The sequence below is a fragment of the Falco cherrug genome, chromosome 5, assembly GCF_023634085.1.
Source record: "Falco cherrug isolate bFalChe1 chromosome 5, bFalChe1.pri, whole genome shotgun sequence".
NCBI classification, from domain to species: domain Eukaryota; kingdom Metazoa; phylum Chordata; class Aves; order Falconiformes; family Falconidae; genus Falco; species Falco cherrug.
This window is the reverse complement of record NC_073701.1, coordinates 77,007,405-77,032,480: the sequence shown is the minus strand read 5'-3', so window position 1 is coordinate 77,032,480 and position 25,076 is coordinate 77,007,405. Positions and strand designations below refer to the sequence as shown.

The following is a 25,076-nucleotide window of genomic DNA, read 5'->3' as shown; positions in this document are numbered from 1 at the left end:
GCTTTGCAGGCTAGCAGCATGTGAGTGCCAGTTGTGTCTTGCTGAGTGTTTATGAAGAAAACACCAGTTGGAGGATTAAATTCTGTTTCATGGCAGTCTGCACAGAAGAAATAGGAGTGAAGGGTTGTTTCGGTCATGGGTTTTTTCTCCTGAGGACTGCTTTACTACATAGATAACATTTTGTTGTTAGTGTTCATTAATAAGGAAATGAAAGAAGAAAAAGTGCAATCCTTGTAGCATGTCATTACTGGTATTCCAAATGATGGGATTACTAAAATAAAGTATTACAAATTAGTTGTATTTAAAAGATTTCTGGGGGATTGTTCCACATTTCAGTATTCAACATTTCCTTAATGTAAGATCATTGAAGATGTGGCTTTAGCAAATGGGGGAAAAAAACCTTAGTACTCACTCTGACCCACTGTAAACATAGTCTGTAGCACAGTTGTCCTGTTGTGCAGTTTACAGATGGGTTATTAATTTATTTTATCAAGTATTTATTTTCATTTGCACAATGGGAAGCTTCAGGTCTTTGCCCTAAGTCCATGTAGAAGCCCTGCTGGTTTGAAATCAAATAATAGCATAGCTACATCATTAGTAAATACTTATTGATTATAGTGAACACTTAGGATTATTGTGCTATGATATAGAAGACAAATTGACAGTATTTTATGCTGTCTTCTCACCTCTTCAGCCAGCCACAATCAGAAGTGATATTTATGGTGAACTAAGAACTAAATTTCTCTGGTTACTCTGGCTCATCCTCAGCTATTTTAATAGCCTCACAGGATTTTTGTTCTCTGAGGTAGTCAGCTAGCAATTGTCAACTAAATTTGAACATTAGAAGATATTTGCAAGATTTGCTTTGCAGTAGAGAAAGACCTGCGTTTTTTCCAGTATGAAATTTCTTGCATTTTTCTTTCTTTTAAAAAGTCTTAATTGGTTTCCCATAAGGAGGAAATGTCTTACGCACATGGAACAGGTTCTTGGAGTAGATGCTGCTGCTGGTCCCACTGCAGTAGCACTTGCCACTGGTATGCGAGACTTAAGTATTTTTAACTGTGTCCAGTTCTTCTTTTAGCTTGGAAAGCTGAAGTCTTCTGTTTACAAAGTCAGGAGGTTGCGATAACAGTTGCAGCTTTCCCCTAGTTTCCTGTCACAACAGCAAGGTTGTACTTTGTGAATTTCTTGTGTTCCTAAGCTGAAGTTAAACATGCCCGTTCTCAACCTTTTATCTTTTGTTTCAACTGCTGTGTTCTGATGATCACTATACTCTGGCCTAAGCTTTGCTGCTTATGTAAGTAGCACCAAATGGGATCAAACCAAGTGCTGACCAAGAAGCTCAGAAAGAAAAGAGATCAGCCTTTTAACAAAAGGAACAGGGAAGCTTTGTAACAACCTGGATCTAAAGAGAAGCGTCAGACTGCTAGGCAGGGTGTTAGCAGTGTTCTTCCAACTAAATCTGCCTTCCGGGAGCAAGACTAAGGCAGATCCAGCTCTGCTGGTACCAGTCTGTAACCTGCATTAATACAGACTCTGTAATAAACCACAATGCCTTGTATATAGACAACTTCCTGAAAGAATAGTTGTTCTCTGTTACCATAAAATAGGTGTGTTTTCCCATCTGTCAAGCAGAACTGTCTCCTTCAAATTCTGCACGTTTTGCTTTGAAGGACCTGAAATGCCTTTTTTTTCCATTCCCTCAACTACCATTTGCCTTGTTGTCTGAATTGGTGCCAATCTTGGCGGTCTTGGCAATCACCTATGTTAGGATAGATAGACTTTGTAGAGCTGTGGAGGTATGAAGAAGAAGGTCTTAATCACAGATAAAAGGGAAGAAGTCTCATTCCTCGTTAGCATTCTTAGCCAGACTCTTGGTAGGAGTATTTGAATGGCCCGTCTTTCCAGCAAGAGATTCCCTCATTTTCACTGATACTGTGTTTTCACCTTTGGCTCTAGACAGACTAATATAATTGGATTTTCAGGGCTCTAATGACTTGCAGAAGTCCAGTATGCTTTTCTGAAACCTGTTAACATCTCAGGCTCCAAAAAGGATTGATCACTCCACGAATGAAGGACAGCAATACCAAGTTACTGCCCTGTGACAATTATCAGCTGCTGAAATGCCAAAGGTGAAAGCTGAGAAGGAGTCCTGGTTGAGTACTTTTGTAGCTTAGTAATATGCTGTCCTGAAGATTTCCAGACATAAGCGAGATGAAATTTGTAGCTGGAGGTGATATCTTTAATTAGAACAACTGCAGTGGGCAGGGAAAATAGACACATTTTGGGGCATCCATCTCCTTAAAGCCCAAAAGCCAGATCTAACTGTTTACCTGTTGGTCTAAGTGAAGATACTGTCTATATTTACATGACTCTTCTAGCTTGCTTTTAAACACATGAAAGCCTATTTCTTCCTTGTATTTTGCTCACCTTGATTTTTGAGGAAAAATTCAAAAAGAACCCATATATTTCAACCAGCATTTCATATATCTCCAGGTCTTCACTTTACTCAGTATTGTTATGTTGTTGCCTTGCCTCTTTAGTTTATTTGGCTAGGCATCAGAAAGCTTTGACCATCTTATGCCAGAAAATCAAAAGCTGAAACACTATTTCTGTGAGTTATTGTAATTAACTTGTAGACCTGTTATGTCTTCCTGTGTCGAGGTGTGCTCTCCCAGCAGAGAGGCTGACAGAGTCCACCTGCTGTAGAAGTCTCTGGGAAAGTATGTATGTGGTGCAACCCTCTAACTATTGCTACAGGTCAAACATCAAATTCAGGAGAGCCATACATCAATCTGAGCTGAAATTTAGTCCCATCATCCATGAAGGATACTACTTGTGCTGACAAGTCTCATTTGCAGTGAGACTTCTCTTGATATATGTTCAAGGAAGAAAGAATTGTTCTGTTGCTATATAGTAGTTCATGGAGACACTCTACTCAAGGTGCATGATGCTTACTTTGAATTATGAGGGAAATGAAGATGATTTCCAGCCATTCCTTCCCTTATGCCTGCCTATGGGAAATTGAGAAATTTGAACTCTTATCCAGAGACTGATAATCCTCCTGCACATTCCCTATCCTTTGTATGCACAGCTGTGTGCAGCCATGCTCACTGTACAGGGTTTTGGATAGTGATGTATGTGAGCATCTAAGAGAAATCCACTGTTTCTGAAGGGTGAGAAAGTCTCCTGATCAGGACTTCTTTGCCATGCTTTCCATACTCAGGAGTCAGGATAGTTATTCTCTATGTTCTACAAACAGGGTGTCACCTCTGCTTCTGGATATGGAGTGTGTAGTCTGGATCCTTATAAATAATGTATCTTTTAATGTTTCCTTGCCCTCAGTAGTTTAATTTTTGCTGTCATTTAATAATACTGTTGCTGTCCTGAAGATTTCCAGACATAAGCGAGATGAAATTTGTAGCTGGAGGTGATATCTTTAATTAGAACAACTGTAGTGGGCAGGGAAAATAGACACATTTTGGGGCATCCATCTCCTTAAAGCCCAAAAGCCAGATCTAACTGTTTACCTGTTGGTCTAAGTGAAGATACTGTCTATATTTACATGACTCTTCTAGCTTGCTTTTAAATACATGAAAGCCTATTTCTTCCTTGTATTTTGCTCACCTTGATTTTTGAGGCATGTTATTTAACTGAGGTGTAGAAGAAGGTTTGGGGTTCATTTTTCTTTTGTTTCTGACTTTGGACCTTAATATGCTTAACTGGTATCTATTTTACTGCATAACGGGATTTTTTTCCAGGTAGTGACTTTATACAATTTTACAATAGTAGACTTTGTAAGCAGTTGCTTTAGCTCCTGGAAGATGATGTTATATGTAAAATGGGAGGCAACTCAAAATCCAGGTTCATGAGAAGGATGCTCCTTGAGATGATTTCCCTGAAGTGTAATCTAATAATGAAAGAGAAACGTAAGAATAGTTACAATTTTGTAGGCAATAGTTTCATGTTACCAGAGTTGTTACAATTGCCTCGTGTTCATGTTATGATTACACTTACCTAGTTAAAACTGAGTATTATGTAATCCAGTTATGTCCATTTCAATTACAAGCATGTGTTTTATTGCCTGTCACCCTGCTAAAACTGTATTTTGCCTTGCCTTTCAGCCTTGTTCCACTTCCCAAATTCTTCCTTGCAGACTTGCAGGAGAAGGGCTGGTGCAGACCATGGCCAAGGCAGTGAACGGTCTGTCTCTGCTCTTGCTGTCCCTTTCCAGGACCATCCCCTGTCATTCCAGCCCTTAGCTGCAGCAGCCAAATGCTAATGTTCACTAACTTCGTTAATATATTTTAGCAGCTTTAATGTCTGTATTTGCCTTGTAGTTTAAACTCTGATGATAAAAAACTAAAAAGAAGGTGTTAACCAGAATTCTCATAACCATCCAAACAGATCTCAGTGTTATATGACGCTCTCTTAATGTGCACTCTTTTCTTAGCAGTATTACCTACATCCTTTACATCAGAAATGAGGCGGCTCTTTGACTGAAGGACAGGCAGGTAAAGCCAGTGTGTTCAGGAACTGAAAAGGTAAAAGTTAATCTGTCTGGTTACACTGCACAAAATAACTGAGAAGTTAAGTGGTGAAGTGAGAACCTGGGTTTGAAGATTAGTTCAGTAATCTGAAGTGTTAGAAACAAAGAATTATGTAAAAGGAGATTTTATGCTTCTGAGTGTTGTTATACAGTACAGATCAATGAACTTGTTTACTGCTATCTTTAATTGAGGGACAGGTAGCCTTATTCTTAGAAAGTTTCTTTTGGAGCCACGTGTATTCCCTTAATATTGCATACATAATCTGTGTGACAGATTTCAGTGGGAGCTAGAGAGGCACCACTGCTCCACAGTGGTTTTAACTGATCTTGATCCTGTTGGTCCTGCTCTCCAGTTCTGGGCTCTCCATTTCCTTCCCCTCACTTAACGCTAGCCTTCATCAGGTTCTGCAGTAGGGCAACTCATGAAATTAAACTGTAAGAAAACCTTTACCTGTTTTTTGTCCTTCCTGTTGTTACTTTGCTCCTGGTTCAGAGCAAACTATTGTCTCTAATTTGACTCCTTGTATAATCAGTTAATTGACAGTACAAGCACAAGGGAGGGGCAAAAATACGAAGTTTGGCGTCAAAAAGGACCATACCAGTGCCTAACTGATCAGTTTAAATTCTTGTGATGCTGCACAAAATTGCAAACCAGCATTTGTTTTCAGTGTCATACAGGGTTAAAGAAAGAAGATTGTTACAGGAGAAATTAAATGCCTTTGCAAACACAGAAGAGTAGCTGAGCATTTACTAGGTTTTTTGGTGTTGGAAGCTCTATTTGAGTTGTGTACAGAGATTGAAATAAAGACTCCATACCATAATCAGATGAGCTGTCTTCTGCCTGCTCCAAGGAGTAAGGGGCTGTATGCCTCCATATAAACAAGTTGTAAGAACTAGGTTTTTCAAGGAGAAAAACCTTACGTTAGCTACTGTCTTATCCTCTAGATGTCTTAGATGTAAAAAGCTGAGATTTCTTGGTGTCATGAGGCATACTTTCTAGACCTGTGAGTTGTGGGTTTTCTCCTCCAGTATTCTTATGATGCATTAGTCTGCTAGCCCAGGCAGTTCTGGTCCTGTGTTGCCAAATTATTTTAGACTGGAATGGCAGATAGCCTACATAAATTAATAAAAGTCTTCCAAATTGTAGAAGAAAAGCTTTGTCATGTTTTCCCATGTTTATTTCTTTTTTCTTTTTATTTAATATATAGTGTCTTGTGCAAAAACTAGTGTCAATGACGTGTAGTTTACTTTATAATCCCTTCCACACATGTTGTTACAAAAGGTATGCGAATACTCTTAATCTGCAATATTCATTTAGATCAGTAATTCCCAATCATGAACTTTTCTGGTTTTCTCTTCTGTTACGGGTCTTTGGGAATGGAAGGCATCACTTCCATCTTCAGTAGTTTCAAAGCACCTAGATAAAACAGTGTAGTACAAAAGCTTTCCAAGTCATTGGGAGTAGTATTTCCTGTATGAACGGTAATTAATGAAAAATTCCCAACATTCTTTAGGATTGCCAGCATCCTTATGCTTGCTGTAACCTAGGAGGCAGCATACCATTCAGAGTTACTGGTCTGATTTAAAAGGTGTCATGACCTTGACTCTTTACCGCCCTGACTCTTGTTAAATGTATTTACTGTTTTTTCCCTGCATTTTTTTTTTCTTTGTCACTATTGTGTTTCATTTATTATTGTTGTTGTTGAAAAGTCCAGTATTTCTGTTCTCATTAATTACTTGATTTTTTTAGCATGCAGAATCTTTAGTTCCTTGTATTAACATCCAAAGGATATCTATCAGTCAGGACTTATGACAGTTGTGTTTGGCCCTATGTTAGTTCTGTCCTGAATATTTTAATTTTACTTTTTTCCTCAATTTCTTGATTACTTCATCCATGACCTGCATTTTTTTCATCAGAAAAGAAATGAGCTTGAGCATTCCTTCATGGTTCTGATCCTGAAGTTAGCTGTGATTTCAGCAGGGTCTTGGAGTAAATGACATCCAGTAATCTCTTTTAGCTTAAACTCTTCTGTGATTAATTGCAGCTGTGACTCTGCCATTTTCAGGGGTAAAATGCAATTTATACTGGCTAACTAATTGCTGAAACAACCTACTAATTTTTGTGTAAAAAAAGGAAAACTAAAGGAAAACCATACTTGGGGGAGAATAAAGTTAAATGGAAAGTGTGTGACATTTATTTCTAAGATAAGACTATCGTGTCTATGCAAGCATGTTTAACTGCTTTCTGAGTAATACCCTGAAGATGTCTTTTTATTGTTTCAGCTTCAAGTTTCAATTCGGCATTCAAATTACTTATTTTTTAAAGTAATCTAATGCACTGAAAGATTTTGTGCTTGCCTCCATTTTTGATTGATGGATCAATTTGTCACTTCTATGGAACAAGAGGGAGATATTGAGCACATTTCTAGACACAGAGTTTAAAAATCTGTATCTCCAGGAGCTGGAGAAACCATGTGGATTTGGTTTTGTCCACTGCCATTGCCTTTTTTTGTAACTTTGCTTTGTTAATTTTAAGCTAGTGTTGAATAGTCCTCCTCTCTCCCCTCCTCCCTCTCCTTCTCTCTGTTTACACATAAACATCACTAATTTTCAAAGCAGACTTTGTGTGTATATTTAGTGGAGCAACAGAGATTTATGAGAAAGTTTAAAGTGTGTATAATTTATAGCAAAAGATCACAATTAAAAATTTAATTTCCCACACAATATTATGAGGCCTTACTGTTTGACAACGCCAATTCTTCAGTGGCAGAATGTTTTGGATTGTTTCTAGTGTGTGTTTTATTATACAGTTGGATGTAAATTATTATGAATTATATAATAATAGAGAATGAACATCATATAAGTCATCTGGCTTTGATTATTGCTAAAAATAGTTCCTTTGTGTGTTTTATTGGAGAAGATAAGTCATATCTGACACCTGAATTTTTGTGTTTGTGCCACAATTTGCAAGAAGCAACATTTTCTTTTGTTTCTATGGTATTTGTGTTTTTAATGCACATTTTACCAAGCCGATGTCTTATAAAACTGTCATATGGCTACAGCTGTCTTTTTATTTGCAAATGTTAGTAATATAAAAACTATAAGCAGAAGTTATATTTTTTACAAGTGCCATAGCAAAGTATACACAAAGTAATACTTGGTTTAAGATTTTAATCTAGGAAGGTCGTATTTCTTACACTCAGCATTCACTGTCTCTGATTTCCACCTATCTTGCATATTTTTCATATGATATGGGACACTCTCACATCCTGTTAGTCAAATAGCTCATTTTCAAGCAAGACCTTTGTCAGTGTGCAGTATCAAAAGGCATGAGTGGCCAAAAGATTTCATTGTCAGGGGAGGATGATTCAGTACTGCGGGGAGTGGGGTGTGTATAAGCAGCACTTCTGCAAAGTGTGTACATACTGGAAAATGAGTTATCAGTTCTCTCTTGCCATCAAGACTCTTCTTTGAATCCATCAAAAACATCATCCAGTGAAACGAGGTAACTGCGATGGGGGCTGTGGACTGCTTTTACTTACCAGAAGGGCTTTTACTTACCAGCTCTTCCTGTCCAGACTTCTAGGTGTCTGTATTTACACATAAGGAACAATCTGGTCACAAGCAGTGGTAGAGATCACCATGCTAGTCTGGGGTGAGTCATGCAGACCTTGGTCACTTTGTTTCCCTGTTAGGGGAGACCCAAGTTTTGGTAGAAAATAAATATTCTTTGCAGTTGCTCTTCAGTCCTTCCCTGTTCTTTTTGTACTTTAATAATTATTTCAGTACTGTTTGATAGATGTTCACCTTATCCACCAGTTATCTGCTGTCTTCCTCAGTGGTCTTGCCTTTTCCTATGAAGAAGTCTTTCCTCAGCTAACTTTGGAGAAAGACGTTTTCTCCTCCAAAATTAATCTTTTCTGAAAAGCTTATCACCATTGCATATTCACACATGCAGGGAGGTGTGATTGTTGCCTTTAGCAGACAAATTCTTTGGAGAGGCCATTGTCTTTTTTGCTACACGTACAAGGTCTAGATTGTCAAGTGGCTGTAATCTGATCTAGGAATGATAGCAGTGTCCAGAATAACCCTACAGTCGTGGTCCCTTTGAGTAGGACATGGTAACATTGACCTACTCTTATTAAAAACAAGAAAACATGTATCAAAAGATACATATAGTTAGTTATATTTTCTGCTTGCTTTTTCATTTCAGCTTTCCTTGTTTTCTTCATTGTAAATTCTCTGATCTGGATTGCATTTGTAATATTGTTATGCCTAGTAAAGTGTGTCCCCAGTTGGAATTTCTAGTGCAATATTAATGCTCCATACAGTTTTAATTAAAAAGTAATTTATATATACTCTTATATATACTGTGTGTGCTTACAAATCATGACTTTAATCATGAAAACTGGTTTGTGCCTATCTTGTTAACACTGATGAACTAATAGAATTAGTTAAACCTGCTTGGACTTGGTGAATTTTCCTTTCTTACAAACCTCTGCGTAGTGAGGCTTTTAAGGAATCCAGTCTGAAAGGTAGTGTTTAAGTTTTTTAGCTGTTCAGATTCAACAGTAATGATTTATTTCTGTATTGTGATTTCTATTTCTGGTTTCCAACCTGTGGTCTTGTGTCCTTGAGATTCTTGGATTAATTTAAGTGGACTTTTAACAGGTAGCTAATAACTTCAGTTCATATCAGAAGACTCACAATTAAAATAGATGCTTGCACCTCCACTGGGCTGTTCCTAGGCATCTGCAAAATGAAAAAACTTCCAAAGCACTGTTTCAGGATGTCACTTACTCTGCATCTGTGCATCATTTTGATGCTTTGTATCTCACAGACATTTTGGTGCGTTCTCCTACACATCTGTAGGATGTTTCTTTGCATGTCAACTTCTGCCACCTCGGTATCATAAAATCTTAAATGGTGCTGTTTACCTGTTAGGTGTGGTGCAGTTTGCCAGGGTTGTGCAGAGAGCTTGTAAGTACGGGGACTTTTCCTTCATTGCTCTGTCTCCTTGACAGTGCCTGTGAAAATGTAGATGATTTTGTGATCCTGTGAACTAACCTGATTTCTTATTCCATCTATGTCCTTGGATAGATTTCTCCAGTATTAATACCTTCTGTGTTTTCATAAGTTACTCCCTGCAGCCAGGCTTCATAAAGACTCAGACCCAGCCAGACTTCATAAGCCTCTAGAACTGGGCATGTTTGAAAGACTAGTAGTATACAGAGCTGTGAAGGCTGAATGGACTTCAGGAATATAAAATGAAAAAAAGTTGTAACTCTTGTGTTTGTAATGTGCAAAGTCTGGATGTTTTCTTAAGAAGATTGCCACCAGACCATTCAAACAACAGAAAAACATGTTTTTAAGTTGAGTTGTTTTAACCATTTTTGAAGTATTTCATAACTGTAATTAAATATATGTTTTCAAGCTGAGACTGTGTGTCAATTTATACCTGGAAGAAATACTTTACGTTGTGGAGTTTACAATGCTGTTAGTGGAAATCTGTAAGTTCTGATCAAAAATATCCTTGGCTAAGAATTGCCAATGTGAAGTGATTTTTAAGATCACTGACTTACGAAATTAAAACAAGAAATAAAATGAACAGGCCAGAGGAGTGCCTGCTTAGGGTTTTGTTTGTTTGTTTTAGCAGTAGGGAGGATTTTATTTGTTCTTAACTGTGCAGTTTTGGCTTCATCAGTACTAATGCTAACTACACCAAGAAGTTACCAAAGAAGTTTATATCTCACCATTGCTGTTCCTTTAAATGTATGTTGAAGTGTTGATGGTATTCATTTGGGTGTAAGGTATTTAAAGGCTTGGTTAATTGAAGACCAGCACTGCAAAGGGGTCATGATGGGTTAACCTTTCAACTGGATTTCATAGCTTGGTATGAGCAGTAACATAGAGAGAGACTTTTGGTTTTCAGGGGATAAAGGAATGATTCTCGTCATATCAGACTACAAAATATCTGTGGGTTTGTGGTGCTGATTTGTGCCCAAGGATGCTTGAACAAACTTGTTTGGATCTACTTGTGAATACTACCTGAACTACCGTGAGAGGGCTCCTCTGTGAGGTTTTCAGGGACACTTTGCACCTCATCATGCCAAGGTCAGGGCAGAATTACTTACAAAAATAGTTCTAGGGCCAAAATGTTTGCTGTGGTTAAGAACTAATGAAATAAGGTATCTGCTTGAATGTCTTTTTGAAAGAAAACACTGTTTTTAAAGAAAAATAAGACTAATTGGAGAAGTAGGATTTAGTCATTGACGTTTATCAATTTGCGTGCATGCTGTTGTGCATCTTTGTCTTCATTCAGGGTCTTCCAGTTTTTCCTCCTGTTTATAAGGCCCTAGGTTGGTATTTCAGTCTGAGTCAGAAACCACATTCTCAGTGCTGAATAACACTGGAATGCCATTTTATGACATCTTTAAATAAAGATGTCACTGCCTTGTTCTGAGAGGTAGTGCAATCTGTGCAGCCAATACTCTGCATGGGTTTACTAATGCAGCAACACTTTTGTTAACAACACTTTGTATGGTGACATGGTCACACTGAAGTGCATGAAAGTGACTGGAGTTTCTGCCTTCTAAGCTGAGCTGTGGTGGATGAGTATGTGTGCTTGTTTTTAACTTACAGCAATGCAGAGTGAAACAAGTTACCTCAATTGTAATGTTAGAGCTCTGAGGCCTTCAGTAGTAATTTAAGCCTATTTTAATCTGTGTTTGTAATGGCTTAAGAATGCATGTATTGCATTATGTGTTTCAGCTGAGAGGGACAAGTGCCTGTCATCATCTGACTGTACCCATCTTTTGATTTAATGAAATTCCTCGTGCTGTCACTGAGAAATACCTCATTAATCAACTTTGTCTCTCCCCAGAGCTTTTGTTGGGGAAACAAACAGCAGGGCATTTGATCTACATGGAATCAGAAATTTCATGTCATGACATATTTGGTTCAAAACAGGGATGACATTCCTAACTGCATTTTGAGCTGTAGGATTGTTGACCTTGGTTACTATAACTGGCTTTTAAACAGGAGATTTCTCTAGCGATCTGTAGTCAAGTTTGGAATATTGTAACGTGGAGCATAACCTGGGCACCATGTTTCCTAAAAGGATCTTTAGGCAGAGATTTTAAAAAACTTATTCTTTTACTGTTTCAACAGTTGACCGGTTCAGAAATGCTTATTCTACTTCTTGGCAGTGAGTGTTAAGACAAAGGTGTTGCTGCCTGTGTTCTGACTCAGACTGAGGGATGAGGCTGCAGCATTAGTATAGGACCTTGAAACCCAGAAGAGGAAAAAAAATATCTCTTTAACATAGTAAGAAGCTCTTATGGAGCAGTGTATAAATTTGTTTTGTATAAATTAATATAACAGTAGTGGCCCTACAGTATTTTCCTTTTTTTTTTCTTAATACATATTTAAAGCATAATTTCTAATTCTTGTATATATTTTTAACTTTCCCACAGATATGCACTTATTTGGCCATTATCCAGCTCATGATGATTTCTATCTTGTAGTGTGCAATATCTGCAATCAGGTAGTCAAGCCACAGGTTTTCCAGTCACACTGCGGTAAGTGAATGTTTTCTTTCCTGAATTACAGTGCCAAATTGGCGTATGGCTCTCTTAAGAATCACTGCATACGATCATGACAGAGGCATTGCAGATACACTTTTCTGGTTATCTTATGTTCTTTCCACAGAAAATAGCAGCAATGCCTTCAAATAAGCGTATTTCCTGTAGAGGAAGTTAAATTAGTTGTTCTAGAAGCTGGGCTTTTCAAGTTGAATTTGTTATACTAAATTAATGTATTACAACAAATAAATCCTGTTAGTTAAATACTAGCTAGGCTAAAACTATTATGATGTTAACATTGGATTGTCTTTTATCAAAGCTGTAAAGTGAGGATTGTAATACTGTTCTACGTTAACTACAAGTTGGATGTTATGGATTGTTTTCTGATGGGATTTATGCATGGGTGTATATAGGGTTTATTTTTATATTTATCATAGGGCTTCATTTTTTACATAATTGGCATGTTGAGTCATGTTTCTTAAGATTCTCTTGAAAAATGTTCATTTGAGAAGCTGCAGAAATGTGCAGATATTTATTTCTCAATTAGTGTGACAGCAGCAAGGTGACAATTTTTATGTTGATTATTTGTAAGCAGAACTACTTTAGTTAGAAATTTTTGCTATTGATTAACAAACTACTTTGAAATATTCTTGAAAAACTTCATCCCAAGGTCAGCTTTATTTATTACTTGTCCAGTGCTTTATTTGTTGTTTGTCCAGTGGTTTGTTTCTGTGGTGGTTTGGTTGGGGTTTTTTTGTTTGTTTGTTTTGGTTTTCTTTTTAAAGAATTGTAGAGTGTGACTGGAATGGCTAGCTTTTGCATAAGGTTTAATCAAATTAATTTGAAGGTGATTGCATAATAATGAAAGACAGCTAGTATTGAGGATGGAATCGATTAAATACATTAAGGGGAGAAAAAAAAAGATTTTCCTTGCCTACAGACAACAAATAAACATAAATCCTGTGGTCCTTTCAGTCTTCTTGACAGCAAAGCAAGTCAGTAAATGGAAAATGTAAGTGGGATGAGCAGAAAATGTAAAAAGTTTATTTACTTTTAAAGAGATATTACCAAAACTTTACCTTGGGTTTTTGTGAATAGACTGCTAACAACCAAACAGGAGTAACTAACTGCATTCATGCTAATGAGAGGCAGTTGTACGACTCACCACTACCTTTGGCCTGGACTGAAATAATTGTGCAAAAATGGTCCTAGTAGAATGTAGCATTTATATCCAGTGAATAAGAAAAGATCTGGAAGTATTAATGTAGTGAGATAAGAACTTACTAATTTAATGGTAGGGGCAGGTGTTAATTTCAGTGTTTTAACAAGCTGTCCTGCTATTATTTTCAAAATTTGTTTCTTGCCCTTAGTCATATATGGCTTCTTCCTGCCCAGCTTCAGGTATCTTATGCTTCTTTCACTGATAGAAGAGCATCTCTGCGTATGGTCATAGGTACAGTGGGTACCATAAACATTGAACTGGTGCATTAATAAAGCTCCGCTACAGAACAGAGGAACCTATATAACACCTTGCCATAGTCTTCCATAGTTGTGCTGGTTCCGACATGACGTTCTGGTTTCGAGAGCAGATGAAAGTTGGTCCTGTTTTCATGTAGGAGGCATATAGAATGGTGTTTTTTCTAGTGTCAGTAAATTAATCCATGTTAGAAGGAACTTTCTGAGCTTTTTCGAAGTAACAGGTTACCATCAGTGTATATTGCCTGTAAACTGCAAAGATCATGTGAGTCACTGCCCTTTTTTCTTCTTCTCTTTTCTCCATTACTCCATTTCTTATTCAATTCCTTTTACTTCATCTTCATTATAGCAATCCTGTTACACTGAAAATTGGGCATTAAATTCTGAATTGCTTGATTTAACAGCCTAAGGTCAACAAAGACTTTAAAAAAATAAAAAAAAAGTAGACTGTGTTAAGAGAAATGGAGAATACTGAAAATAATTGACCAAAAGTGCTACCTTTTGAAGATTGTACTTAATCTAGTCAGACTTGTTTCAGAAAAGGTTTACTGGAATATTGCTGAAAGGCCTGTGGAAGAACTTTAAATATATAGATAACATTTTCTGCTTTAAAGAAAAAGCAGTAAAGGTGAAGGTGCTGTACTAGAATGATATAAAAGAAGTTTTACAAGAGAGAAAGTTTCTTGGAGATCCTGAGAACTATTGTAAAATGACTAATAATTTATTTTAAAAAAAATTATCAATTATCTGTTCAAAGTACTCATATAAGTGACATGCATCTACTAACATGTAGTTGTTTTCATAAGAAATTAGTAAGATATAAAGAAGAGCTATACATGGATCTTCTTAATTGATCTGTAGTTGCATTACATGGTGAGAAAATGGTAAAAATCTTGCATTAGAGAAGATTAACTGTGAGCTGCTTGTGGCTGAATAATCGCTCACTGGATAAGTTATGTTACCAGTAGTCCATTGAGAAAGGTCTAGAGAAGGCTTCATTTGAGATGCTTGTTCTGGCTGCACTAGGCTCTTCTGTGAAACAGGAATGTTTAATTTTCACATTTATTTAGTGTTTTATCACCTGTTGAACACAATTTGGTGGATCAGTTTTTGTTAGGTTAGTTAGGCCATCCAGCAGTATACCTGTAAATTCAGTGATGCTGAACATACCTGTCAATAGACTCTGAGGTGGTTTAGACTATCGTATGTATGATAAACCACATTATTTTACATGTCTTGAACTGCAGCTGTAAAGTTGTAACAAAGACAGTGGAATGAGAAAACATTAGAAGCCACTACTGGTTTTTTGGCTCTTGAAGGCTGCGACATGGGGAGTCTTTATTGCTACTGACAAGGACTTGTAGAGATCTATCCCAGAATCTCCCACAAAGTGTGGTTTGTTACTAATATCCCTGGTAAGATCCAGTCCATAGTCTCTCAGTAAGGATTTAGGTCTGTGCCAGATGCGTGCTTTATGTTTCTAGGTTCCCTGCATTGTAACTGGAAGGTCTTGGCTTTTTGAAACAGCACTGGAATGCTTAGTTTAGCAAACGTTTTTGTAACACTGCTCTTGAGCCCTTACTGGTATTTGCCTTCCTCCAGAGTGTAAGAAGGCCCACTGTTTCATTTGTCTCTAATTTCAGACCTGTGGCAGCCATCCTTGATGGCTCTGGGAAGTTGTGAAGGTTATAGAGGGAGATGTTGTTACTTAACTTTTAAGGGTTTGATTCCTGGAGTATCAAGCAGAAAAAGAGAAAAATCTGGTTGTGGTTCAGGCTTTTTTTAATGGGAGGCAATGAACGCATCATACAACCTTAGACCGGTAGAAATCAGGAAGGTAAAAGAAGACATCTGGCTAATTAGAGGGCTAGCTTGCTGGACTTCGGAGTCTTTGTAATAAAAACAGTGTAAAGCTCAGTGTTGCAAAGTAGTAGATCTGTTCTAGCCTCTTAAGTTAGAGAAATACTGAATTATTTTTAAGAGCAGTTTCACATCCCTTTATCTGTGGGATAAACATTTATATCCATTTGTAAGGATTAAACCGTTCATGTACATATGGTGTAAGCCCAACTGAAAGAGAGACTTACTGTTATAGGCTGCTGGATAAACCATATAAATCAAATAATATCTTGAGGTCATTCAGTATTATTGTGCACTTAGAAAATAATATATCATAATGTCATCAACAATAGGGTTGAAATACTGTTGTTTGCTTCTGAAGCTAGTTCTTTTGAGTAACTTGTTGCAGTGGTACAAGATGTGAACATGTAGTTGTATTTATTTCTCTGTAAAATAGTTTGAAATGAGCAGTCAATCTAGTTATGCAGCTAGGAGCATTTCTAAGTGTACTTGGCATGTGGGGAATTTTAGTTTCGAGATTTTGTTCTCAGATTCCAACTTCAGTGAAGATACTGAGCACTTCTTGGGACACCAGAAATGTTGTGGTTTAGTATCTCTCAATACCATAATGTTCTTGCTGTTTGTTTGGAGGTTTTTGTCCAATATATCTGTTTTCTAGGAGGTTTTTAGGGTGGCAGCCTATGCTGAGCTCTGTCCATATGACTTCGGTTAACTCCAGTTCTGTGACAGTCTGTCTTTTACTTAAGATGGGACCCGTACCATTTCCCAGTTGTTTGTATTTTCCTTTGGCCTGGAAGAGAGTAAAGCTTCATATTCTTATACTGTGTTGCCCTTTACTAGACTAAAGAGCATCAGATGCAGTTCTGGTTTTGGTTGGTGTTTTGAGGTTTTTTTTTTAATGTTCCATATGATAATAGGCTTGTTAACTTTGCTCTTTTCCTGTTGAAAGGAGAATCTCTCCTAAAAGGTAGCTCTGGCACAGTGAAGAACAAGCACTGTACATATAGAGAGCTTGTCAAAACTTCTTTACTTCCTCTAATATGAGGAAATAAATTAATTATGGGAAAGTGTTAAAAGTGGGGGGAAGAGGTGAACTATCAAGCTAAATAATGCAGCTTGGTTAAACAATAACTGCAGTATAATCATCAAAGAAGGTTTCCAAACATACTGTGGAACAGTTTCCAAAACTGTGGAGGGTATCTTAATGAACTCAATAGTTAAGATCCCCATTTGATGCAGTTGTAGCATACAGAGGAGAACAAATTTCCTTCGTCAAGGAGAAATGACCATGAAGATCTCTTCTTTTGCTGATTTATTTATTGGAGGTTCATTGCTGTCTATCCTGCCTGTCTCTGAGGTTATTCTAACAGGTTTCTAATTAAGAAGTAGAAGTTCTTATTCCTTAAAAAAAGAAAAAAACCTACACTTGTTTTTCATTACTTCCAAGTTATAAATCCTTGGATGGACATCCTTGTGTTCTCATGAAGGTTGGAAAAGGATATTTCCTTTTTATTCTTCTGTTTGGCTGTATAAGCATCATTTAAAAGAAAAACAAACTAGAAAGCAATGGAGTACTGAAGAATCTAAATAAATTATTTTCATGTTCATATCATAATAAGTTTCCTAAGAGAGGTTATATGTTTTTAATCACTCAGACTAAGTATTGTACATTGTACTGGTTGTATGTTACGATCTAATGAACCACGAATGAAGACAAAAAGGCTGAGCTTACTGTATGAATAAGAATTATTTGCTTTCTTAACACTAGCTGGAACATTACTAGCTGGCATCTTTTTTTGCATAAGGATTTTGATACAGGCAGGAATCACTGTCACATTTGATGGATTAGTCTCAGTTTTTATATTATTTTCAATTATTCAATGCCTTGTTTTTTATTAAATACAGCTGTTCAGGGTTCTGTAATTGTTAATATTTTATCCATTGCATTTGGCCTTTTAGCAGGGGGAGTGCTCTTGTGCCCTTCAAAACAATGGCATTTTGAGTGATTCTCCTTCTGTTACTGAGATTTTCATTTTTCACAGCCTTGTCAAAACTTGTTATATGATATCATTATTGATTGAATAACTTTCTGGTTGTTACATGGTTAGGCTTCACTGCATAAAAGAATTAGAATAATGAAAATTACCCTTGTTCCTCCTGCTTTTTGTTAAATATGGAAATAGTACCAGCTAGACTTACAAGAATCCCAGTTTTCTTTTGGTGGGGTGGGAGGAGAAGTAATTGAATGTTCTGTATGTACCTTATTTATTTGTATATTTTTACTTGTGTAATTGCCTAGGATACACTGATTTTGTCTGTAACTTTCATTTCCATTACTTTAAATTGGAACCCCCTAGTAGCTGAAAGCATACAAAAAATTCCCTTCAGCTTTACAGTCTTTCTATCAGAAATCTTTTTCTTGAGACCAAAGTACAGCCAGTGGCGTAAACCTCTTGTCTCCTATCTGCAATGAAAATCTAAGCTGTAGTTCCTGCAATTGTACATTCAGGTTATGTGGGTCTGTTGTGTCCATATCATTGCAAGTTCTCCAAACCCAGTGTAATGGCAGTCACTGTGAAACTGCAGTCACAAGCCATCTTTTGCACCGTTCCCATAGAACTTCAGTACATTGCTGTATGAACAATCCAGGTAGAATGAATATTACCTTTGAAGAGGCAAAACTAGAACAGCACTCCTTTGAATTAATCTTTTCCCCTACATGTTCTTGAAGTGTCATATTTTTAGACTGTCAGCAATTCTTGAGATTCTGGATAGGTACAGAAATGCAAAGTATGTCTTTGTTTACTCCTTGGAGAGACCAGCGCTATATCCTAACTGCTGGTGGACTCTGGCCAGATACAAAAAAGCACTTTGATTCATAAAAGGTAATCGATTGGCATTTTAATACTTGATTCAAATGAAGCAATAAATAAAAATCCATCTTAGCCGCTTGTGTGTGAGAAAGTGTTGGTCACCTCATTGTTGGCTACTGTGTTCATCCAGGGCTGCAAACAGCTTGGGGTTTTTTTTTGATATGTACCTTGGAGAGACATCAGTGAAAGATACTTTTACAAGGCCATGTTCATTCAAGAAAATAAAAAAAAAAATCCTACCTTCTCTGTAATTACTTGTCCAGGAAGCAAGAGGTTTGGATTGAGTAGCCTTGCAACATAGGAGCTATTCTCTCATCTTCCACCCCCTAGGAGAGGAAAATATCCTAACCACCAGGCACACCATAACCTAGGCTAAAACAGGGAGTAGTACCAGGACCAAGGGATGGGGTGTGATAGGATCTGAAAAATGTGCAGCTGTTGCTTAGAGCAACAGCAAATGTAATGTGTCTTCACCCTGCAGGTTGCTGAGATCTCACAAGGCTAGGAGGAGTTTGTTGTGTTTTCTTTTCTTAGTCTAGCATATGAATCAAAAGTGGAGCTGCATTCAGACTTACTGACCTGCCTGCTTAGAAATAAGTAGCAGGATATTTGATAGAGTTGGCTTTTTTTATGTTTCTACTCTCATCCCACTACTTAAACTGCTTCATCTTTGTTGTTACTAATTCATCATCAGTGACAGACCTAAAACAGCGAAGTTCAGATGTAGAAATATATGTGATACAGGGAGAGTTAGAAGGTCAATGATTCGTGTAAGTAGGAAGCTGACAACGTCCCATAGATAAATACTGCAGTTCAAAAATTAATCCTAGATTGATGTGTCAATTGAAAAATTCTTCATTCAAAAGATGCTTTGAATGAGAAAGCATCAATATTTTGGCAGCGTTGAATCTTAAAGGGTTGGGCATTGGGGAGCAGTGAATATTTAACAGAAGAAAATGTGTTAAGTTGTGCCTTTACAGTGCCTTGACTGTGCTGTAATTTTACAATGCTGATTTAAATAAATTGATATAGGAAGTAGATTGAAAGAGTAATAATGACACCAGGCTTTTCAGTGCACTGGAAGTGTATTGTTCCAGTTTATAGATAATTCCTATCATTATAAATTAGCTTATCTCTTTTGCATAGTGTATTCATTGATAGTATTTGATTAGTGAACCCTTTTGTATTTTTTTTTTTTTTACTTCATATAAATTGTGGTAAATGATGCAGTATGTACTTGAACTGAGTGTTGTTGTCATGGCATTGATGAGAGATACATATTACTTGTAATTTCTTTCAGTCAAGTTTTTAATAGAGATGTAGTTTTAAATAGCAACCAGTAAGGATTTCTTTTAAGGAGCGTCCATTAATAGAACTCAGCTGCTGAAGGTTGGCTGTAGCATTAGGCTTAAGTTTAATCTCCTACATACTATAATTTACAGGGCTGCGTTTAGTGCATCATTCTTCCAGCTGCTTCACTGGTAGAGGGATGGGGATTGTGATAGGGAGGGAGAAGTGAAAGGTACAGTGAAAATTTTCCATCATAACATGTAAAAATCTGGCAAAATTAAAAATAATAGTATTTGACTTGAGGTTTTCCGTAGCTTGTCTTACCTGGTCTGAATAAGGTGGATGTCTTCCATCTTGGAGAAGGCAAGTTTTTAAAAATAATTTTTAAAAAAGACTTTGTGGTCCTGTTCCTAGATAAAGTGCAAAACAGACTTAAGAGCTTCTTGAATTCACTGTTTGGAAGTGTTTTGGTGAGTAAAAGATAAGTAAGAACAAATGCTTTTTTATATCAAATTGTGATGCACTGTAAAGAAAAGAAATTTGAAGTGGAATCTGAATTTGCCAAAGGCCCTAATAAGTAGTAATTGTTTCTTCACTGTATTGAAAAGTATGGAAGTGTTAAGAGCAAGTCTCTTCTCTCTGTTATCTCTTTGTTTATCCTGCATGTGATCAGGCAAGGAAGATGTGGGGTTTTTGAGGGTGGGGTGTAGGTTTTTTTGGTAGTGCAGTGTTTCACTCTGCATGTGTTACAGAAGGTAATTAACATTTGGATTAGTCACTACTGAAGATCATAGGTTCCACTCCAAGTCTGTAGACGTCTTGTCTGAATATAGCCCTGCCCATTGACCATGACTTTGGGTAGTTGTCTAAACATTTTGGGTTGTTCATTTTCTGACTGTTGCAATTTCTACTATGTAACTGAGTAGCAATTTCTTCCAAAGCGTATTACAAGTTTAGGAATTTCTTACTCTCCTTGTACTAAGATTTTTGCTATAAGCTGGCTTATAAAGTTGATTCTTGTCCCATTGACTGTTGGCTTTTCACAAAGGGGACAGCAGCAATTTTTGGGTAGTGTCTTCTCCAGCAGCTGAACGTCTTCTCTGCCGTGAGTTGCGGTTGCTGAGTCTGCATGTGAGGTGGCAGGTGGGGCTGAAGGTGCATTCAGAGCTCCCTTGAAAGCTGGAGAACTGGGCCTGGGAGGAGGTTGGATGACCACAGAACATAGCGCTGGCCCTCACGGCTGCCAAGATTAGCTACCTTATGTACAATGGTGTGCGGAAAGAAGACTGGAGTGGCAGTTTGCTATTTTCCGGAAGTACTAGTTCTGATAGTCTCAAAACCTGCTTTCCAACAATGTTTCTGTTGCTTTTCTAATATCTGCAGGCCACTTGGGTGCAGTTGGGAAGACAAAAGTCCCTGGACAATACAGGAAGATAATAGGATAGTCATATGTTCTGTTTCACAGAGGTGCAATAGAGACCAACTGAGGTAAAGACCGAGCTGTAGTTCAAGAGCCTTATGTTTTTTTCAGGTTGGAAGTAGTGACATTAAATGCCTTTCATGAAGAAATAATTTTTTTATTTAGTATTTTTAAAATCCCTTGTATTTTAGTAGAGGGGAATCTCAACTGTTATAAGCTAGCTAGTACAAGGCTGGCAAATCTGTTTTAGGTATTATTCCACAATTTTAACCCAGATTTTGTACACCACCTTAATTTTTAAAATATTCCTTCTTCTTTATTTTAATATGATTTTTTTTCGTCTAGTATGCAAGTATGTTTGTTACAGCTGCATGTTTAAAGTCTAGTGAGTTCTGTTTATTTCATTGTAATAGCAGTACACAACCTAGTACCTGACTAGTGCCAAACCTATTCAAAACATTTTATTTGCATGCATAAAATACTGTACTTAAAATTCTCATCATTTCAAATATAGCTGAAGCTCTGTGTGTTTCCCATTTCACAGTCCTGTAGTGATTCATATAATTACCTTAATAGCTTATTGCTTTTCTATTTAACTGGTGATATTAATGTAATAATTGTCACATTAAATGCTAAAATATTGAATTAGGCCTTGTTCTAAAATATATTTTATTACAGATAGGTTAGATACACTGTAGGCTTCTGTTTTCAAAATAAAATTTTTTGCATTCATCTAGATAGGTTAAGGAAACTATATTTTACAAGATGTAATGAAAGAATTGTTTAAAATGTTAGGCAGATGATAATGGGCAACTTGTTCACCTCACTGTGTGTATATCTTGATATCGATTCAATTTCAAATACTTGATTTAGCTTCCTGCACCAAAACCTCGCTATTCTTAAGATGCCTAAATAAAATGCATGTAACTTGCCTCATTAGCTATTTATGTTTGTGAGACTAGTAATGCTGTTATTTCCCAGAACACTAATCAAAAGAAAATGTTCCCGGTTAACATCCACCCCCCCCCCCCCCCCCTTTTTTTTTTAGGACAGGCTTCTTGTTTCTGTGAAATACACTTATCATGCCTAGCATCTGCTCTGCAACTAGTGAAGTATAACTAATACCATACTTACATAAAATATCAAGCGTTGCATATGAGAAATGTGCAAGCATTAATGTATCATTTGATAAGCCTGCTTTCTATTTGTTCCCTGTGTTGTATAAAGTATTCTTTTCATGAGTATATCATCAATGTTGTGCTTTCCTAATTGTGTAACTAGAGAGTTTTAATATTTTTTTAAATGTAGTTTCAGGTTTGAGATCGGTGATTGAATAATTGTTTCTATTTTTTTAATTTAATTTGTTAGAAGAAAGATTGGCAGGGAGGAGTCTCATTTTTGGTGCTGCTTTTACCTCAAAATACTGAAGCAGGAATACATCTGTGCAAGCTGAAACATGGGCCAGTGGCTGGCCAACAATACTTAAAAGGTCTACATTGATTATAGGTGTTTCAGGTTGCTTTAGTGTGTGTTTGATGGTGATCAGATTGCGTGAACGGTGCAGACTGATGCATCCTCACGTGTACTTTAAGCTTGCAGTAGTGTTATGTATGTCCAAATGAGTCTAAAGACAAGTGTCTCTCAATTCTGTGACTATAGGTAGATGAAAATTGTAAGGTATGAGTAAAAATAATGCTTTTGAATTTGACTAGGACAACAAAGGATTAGTTTGCTGTTTAAATAAATATTTTTGTCACTGTCTAATGCCAGGTGCATTTAGTGGGAATGGTGAACTGAGCAGTAAAGCTTTTCAGCATTTCTATATGGGCAGGAAAGGCATAGTCAGGACCAGACAGTTAAGGCTGTGGAGAAGAGCACAGTGCAGAACTGTGTGATTAGTAAGATGGGTATAGAAATGGTACAGCAAAAAAATGGAACCTTGAAAAGTCTGGTGTTTGTCGTTGTTGACTCAGTGGTTTTTTTTTTTAACATAATGGAAACTCGAGAGCTGTGGGGTCCTATGGAAAGGATTCTCAAAACTCAGCTATATGCTGTGTGACAAAATACCTCTTTTTTTGGTTTGTTCTTGAACCAGCAACAATCAATCATTTCCTGTCCACCTTCATAATAAATGTGCATCATAACCCTCCTCTGTAGTCACACATCCAGTTTGACAAGTTCAAATCTGTCTAATTGTCTCTCTTGCAGAGACTCTCCATGTCTTTGCTATGTATTTTTGACTCTTGCCCAACTCTTCTAAACCATTTTTGAAAGGAGGGGAGCAGTGGTATGATGTGCTATATTCTTTGCCTAACATTTGGTTTGCCTTTGTGACCACTAGAGATGATTGAGATGATAACTTTATAGAACTGTTACAAGACCAGTTTCTCATTACCGTGTAAGAATAATTCAGAGATCATAATTTTGTATGTAAAGTCAAGATTGTTTTCTTCCATGTCTGTCACTTTACATTTCTGTACATTGAATTTCATTTACTATTTTATTACACCATTCAGTAATGTTAGGTCTCTTTGCAATCTATTGATTTTCATCTTTAGTACTCTTGAGTAATTATATACAAAAGATCTTGTTCTCTCACCCATCGCTTTCTTTTTTGGATCACTTCTGAATATGTTGAATAGTTCAGGCGCTAATGCAGTCTCTTGCTGCATGCCACTGCTGAAATTCTCCTTGAGGACCATTTTTATCCTCTTTTCCTTGCTCTGTAAGTAGTTTCTTAGCCTTTGGGTGGGGGTTGCAACTCTCCTTCCTGTCTCACAGACTGTGTCAGTTGGATTTTCCCTTGTCCCTTGTCCACACATTGCTTTATGCTTTCCAGGGTGTTTGTGACTCGTATGTCTTCCACAAAACTACACTGACTTTCCCCCAATACATTGTACATATCTGTATGTACACTAACTTGGTTCCTTCTTAGGGCTTCTACCCCTCTGGCTTGGATACACTGCAAACTTGCTACTCTATTTGTTTGTGCTCCCACAGATGTCCACGTAGCTTTCTGATCTTTAGGTTCAAGGTGGTTTTCAGTGGGAGGCTTTGCTTTCTTTTTAACAGCTTAGTAACTGCATCTGTGGCTTCTGGGGAGCTCCTGAATGAATACAGATGGTCTGGCTCTGTCAAACCACTTTGCAGCCTCCTCTGCCACTGCTCAGTTGGAGACAGGATCTCCAAGTCCTCTGGAGCTTCTGGACCATGAAGGTCACTTTTGTCAGGACTAGAAAAGAAACAAAGCTTTATTTACACATATGTGTCTATGTGCATTTCTGTATGTATACATACATATCAGCTGATCAATCAGTTGCACCCTGAATGCAATTGTAGCCTTAATTCTAGAACGACTACTAGGGAGTGGTTCATTGCCATTTCCTGGGTAGATGCATTTGGAAAATATGGGATTTTTTTTTTTTCTATATCTTGCTGAAGAAGAAAACACACAGGTTTTTCATGTTAAAGAAATGACTTTAGTGTTACAAATTTTTCTCTCATTTTCTTATCAAAATAAATTTCATGCCTCTAGAGGTGAAATGTTGTACTTGGCCTGAGGTAAAAATCTTTCTTTTAGGAGACTGAAGAAAAAAACCAGAAGATGTTTAAGTCTAGGTCTGTAAAATGATTTCTGATCCTTTAGCCACTAGTGTGGAGATTAGAACAGTTAATATGCAATGTGGGACATTCTCTTTACCCTTTTCTTACCTAATCTGAGGGGAGTTGAATCAAGAGCACCTTAAGAAGGCTACCAGTGTTGATGGGTGTTTGTAGTCACCCATGTGGACAGTGTGGTTCTTTCCATTAATAAATGCTAATGGGAACTGGGGTGTTTCATCTGACAGGGAGTGATGGAACAGCTCTTCTTGCAAGGCTTTGCCTGCTTCTCCAGTGTGTTTTATATGGGAAAAAATGGAAAGGATTGAGAGAGGCCCAGAGTTACTTGCAGGCTGAGGGGGTTGGTGCTTTTGCTACTGGAAGACACAAGTTCAAGTCCACAGTGACTGCTTCTCTCTTTTTCA

The 25,076-nt window shown here is 37.2% G+C and overlaps 1 protein-coding gene across 4 annotated transcripts in view; it reads left to right on the top strand.

The window, feature by feature from the left end:
* ATXN7L1 (ataxin 7 like 1) overlaps nucleotides 1-25,076 on the top strand; it is a 114,571-nt gene that overhangs the window by 28,444 nt on the left and 61,051 nt on the right. For 3 of the 4 annotated variants that reach the window (XM_055710977.1, XM_055710978.1, XM_055710980.1), the window contains exon 3: nucleotides 12,025-12,129. The exons of the other annotated variant lie outside the window; for it this stretch is intronic. In XM_055710977.1, coding sequence (XP_055566952.1) covers nucleotides 12,025-12,129 — 105 coding nt within the window. The remainder of the gene's footprint in view (nucleotides 1-12,024; nucleotides 12,130-25,076) is intronic. 4 annotated transcript variants of the gene reach the window in all.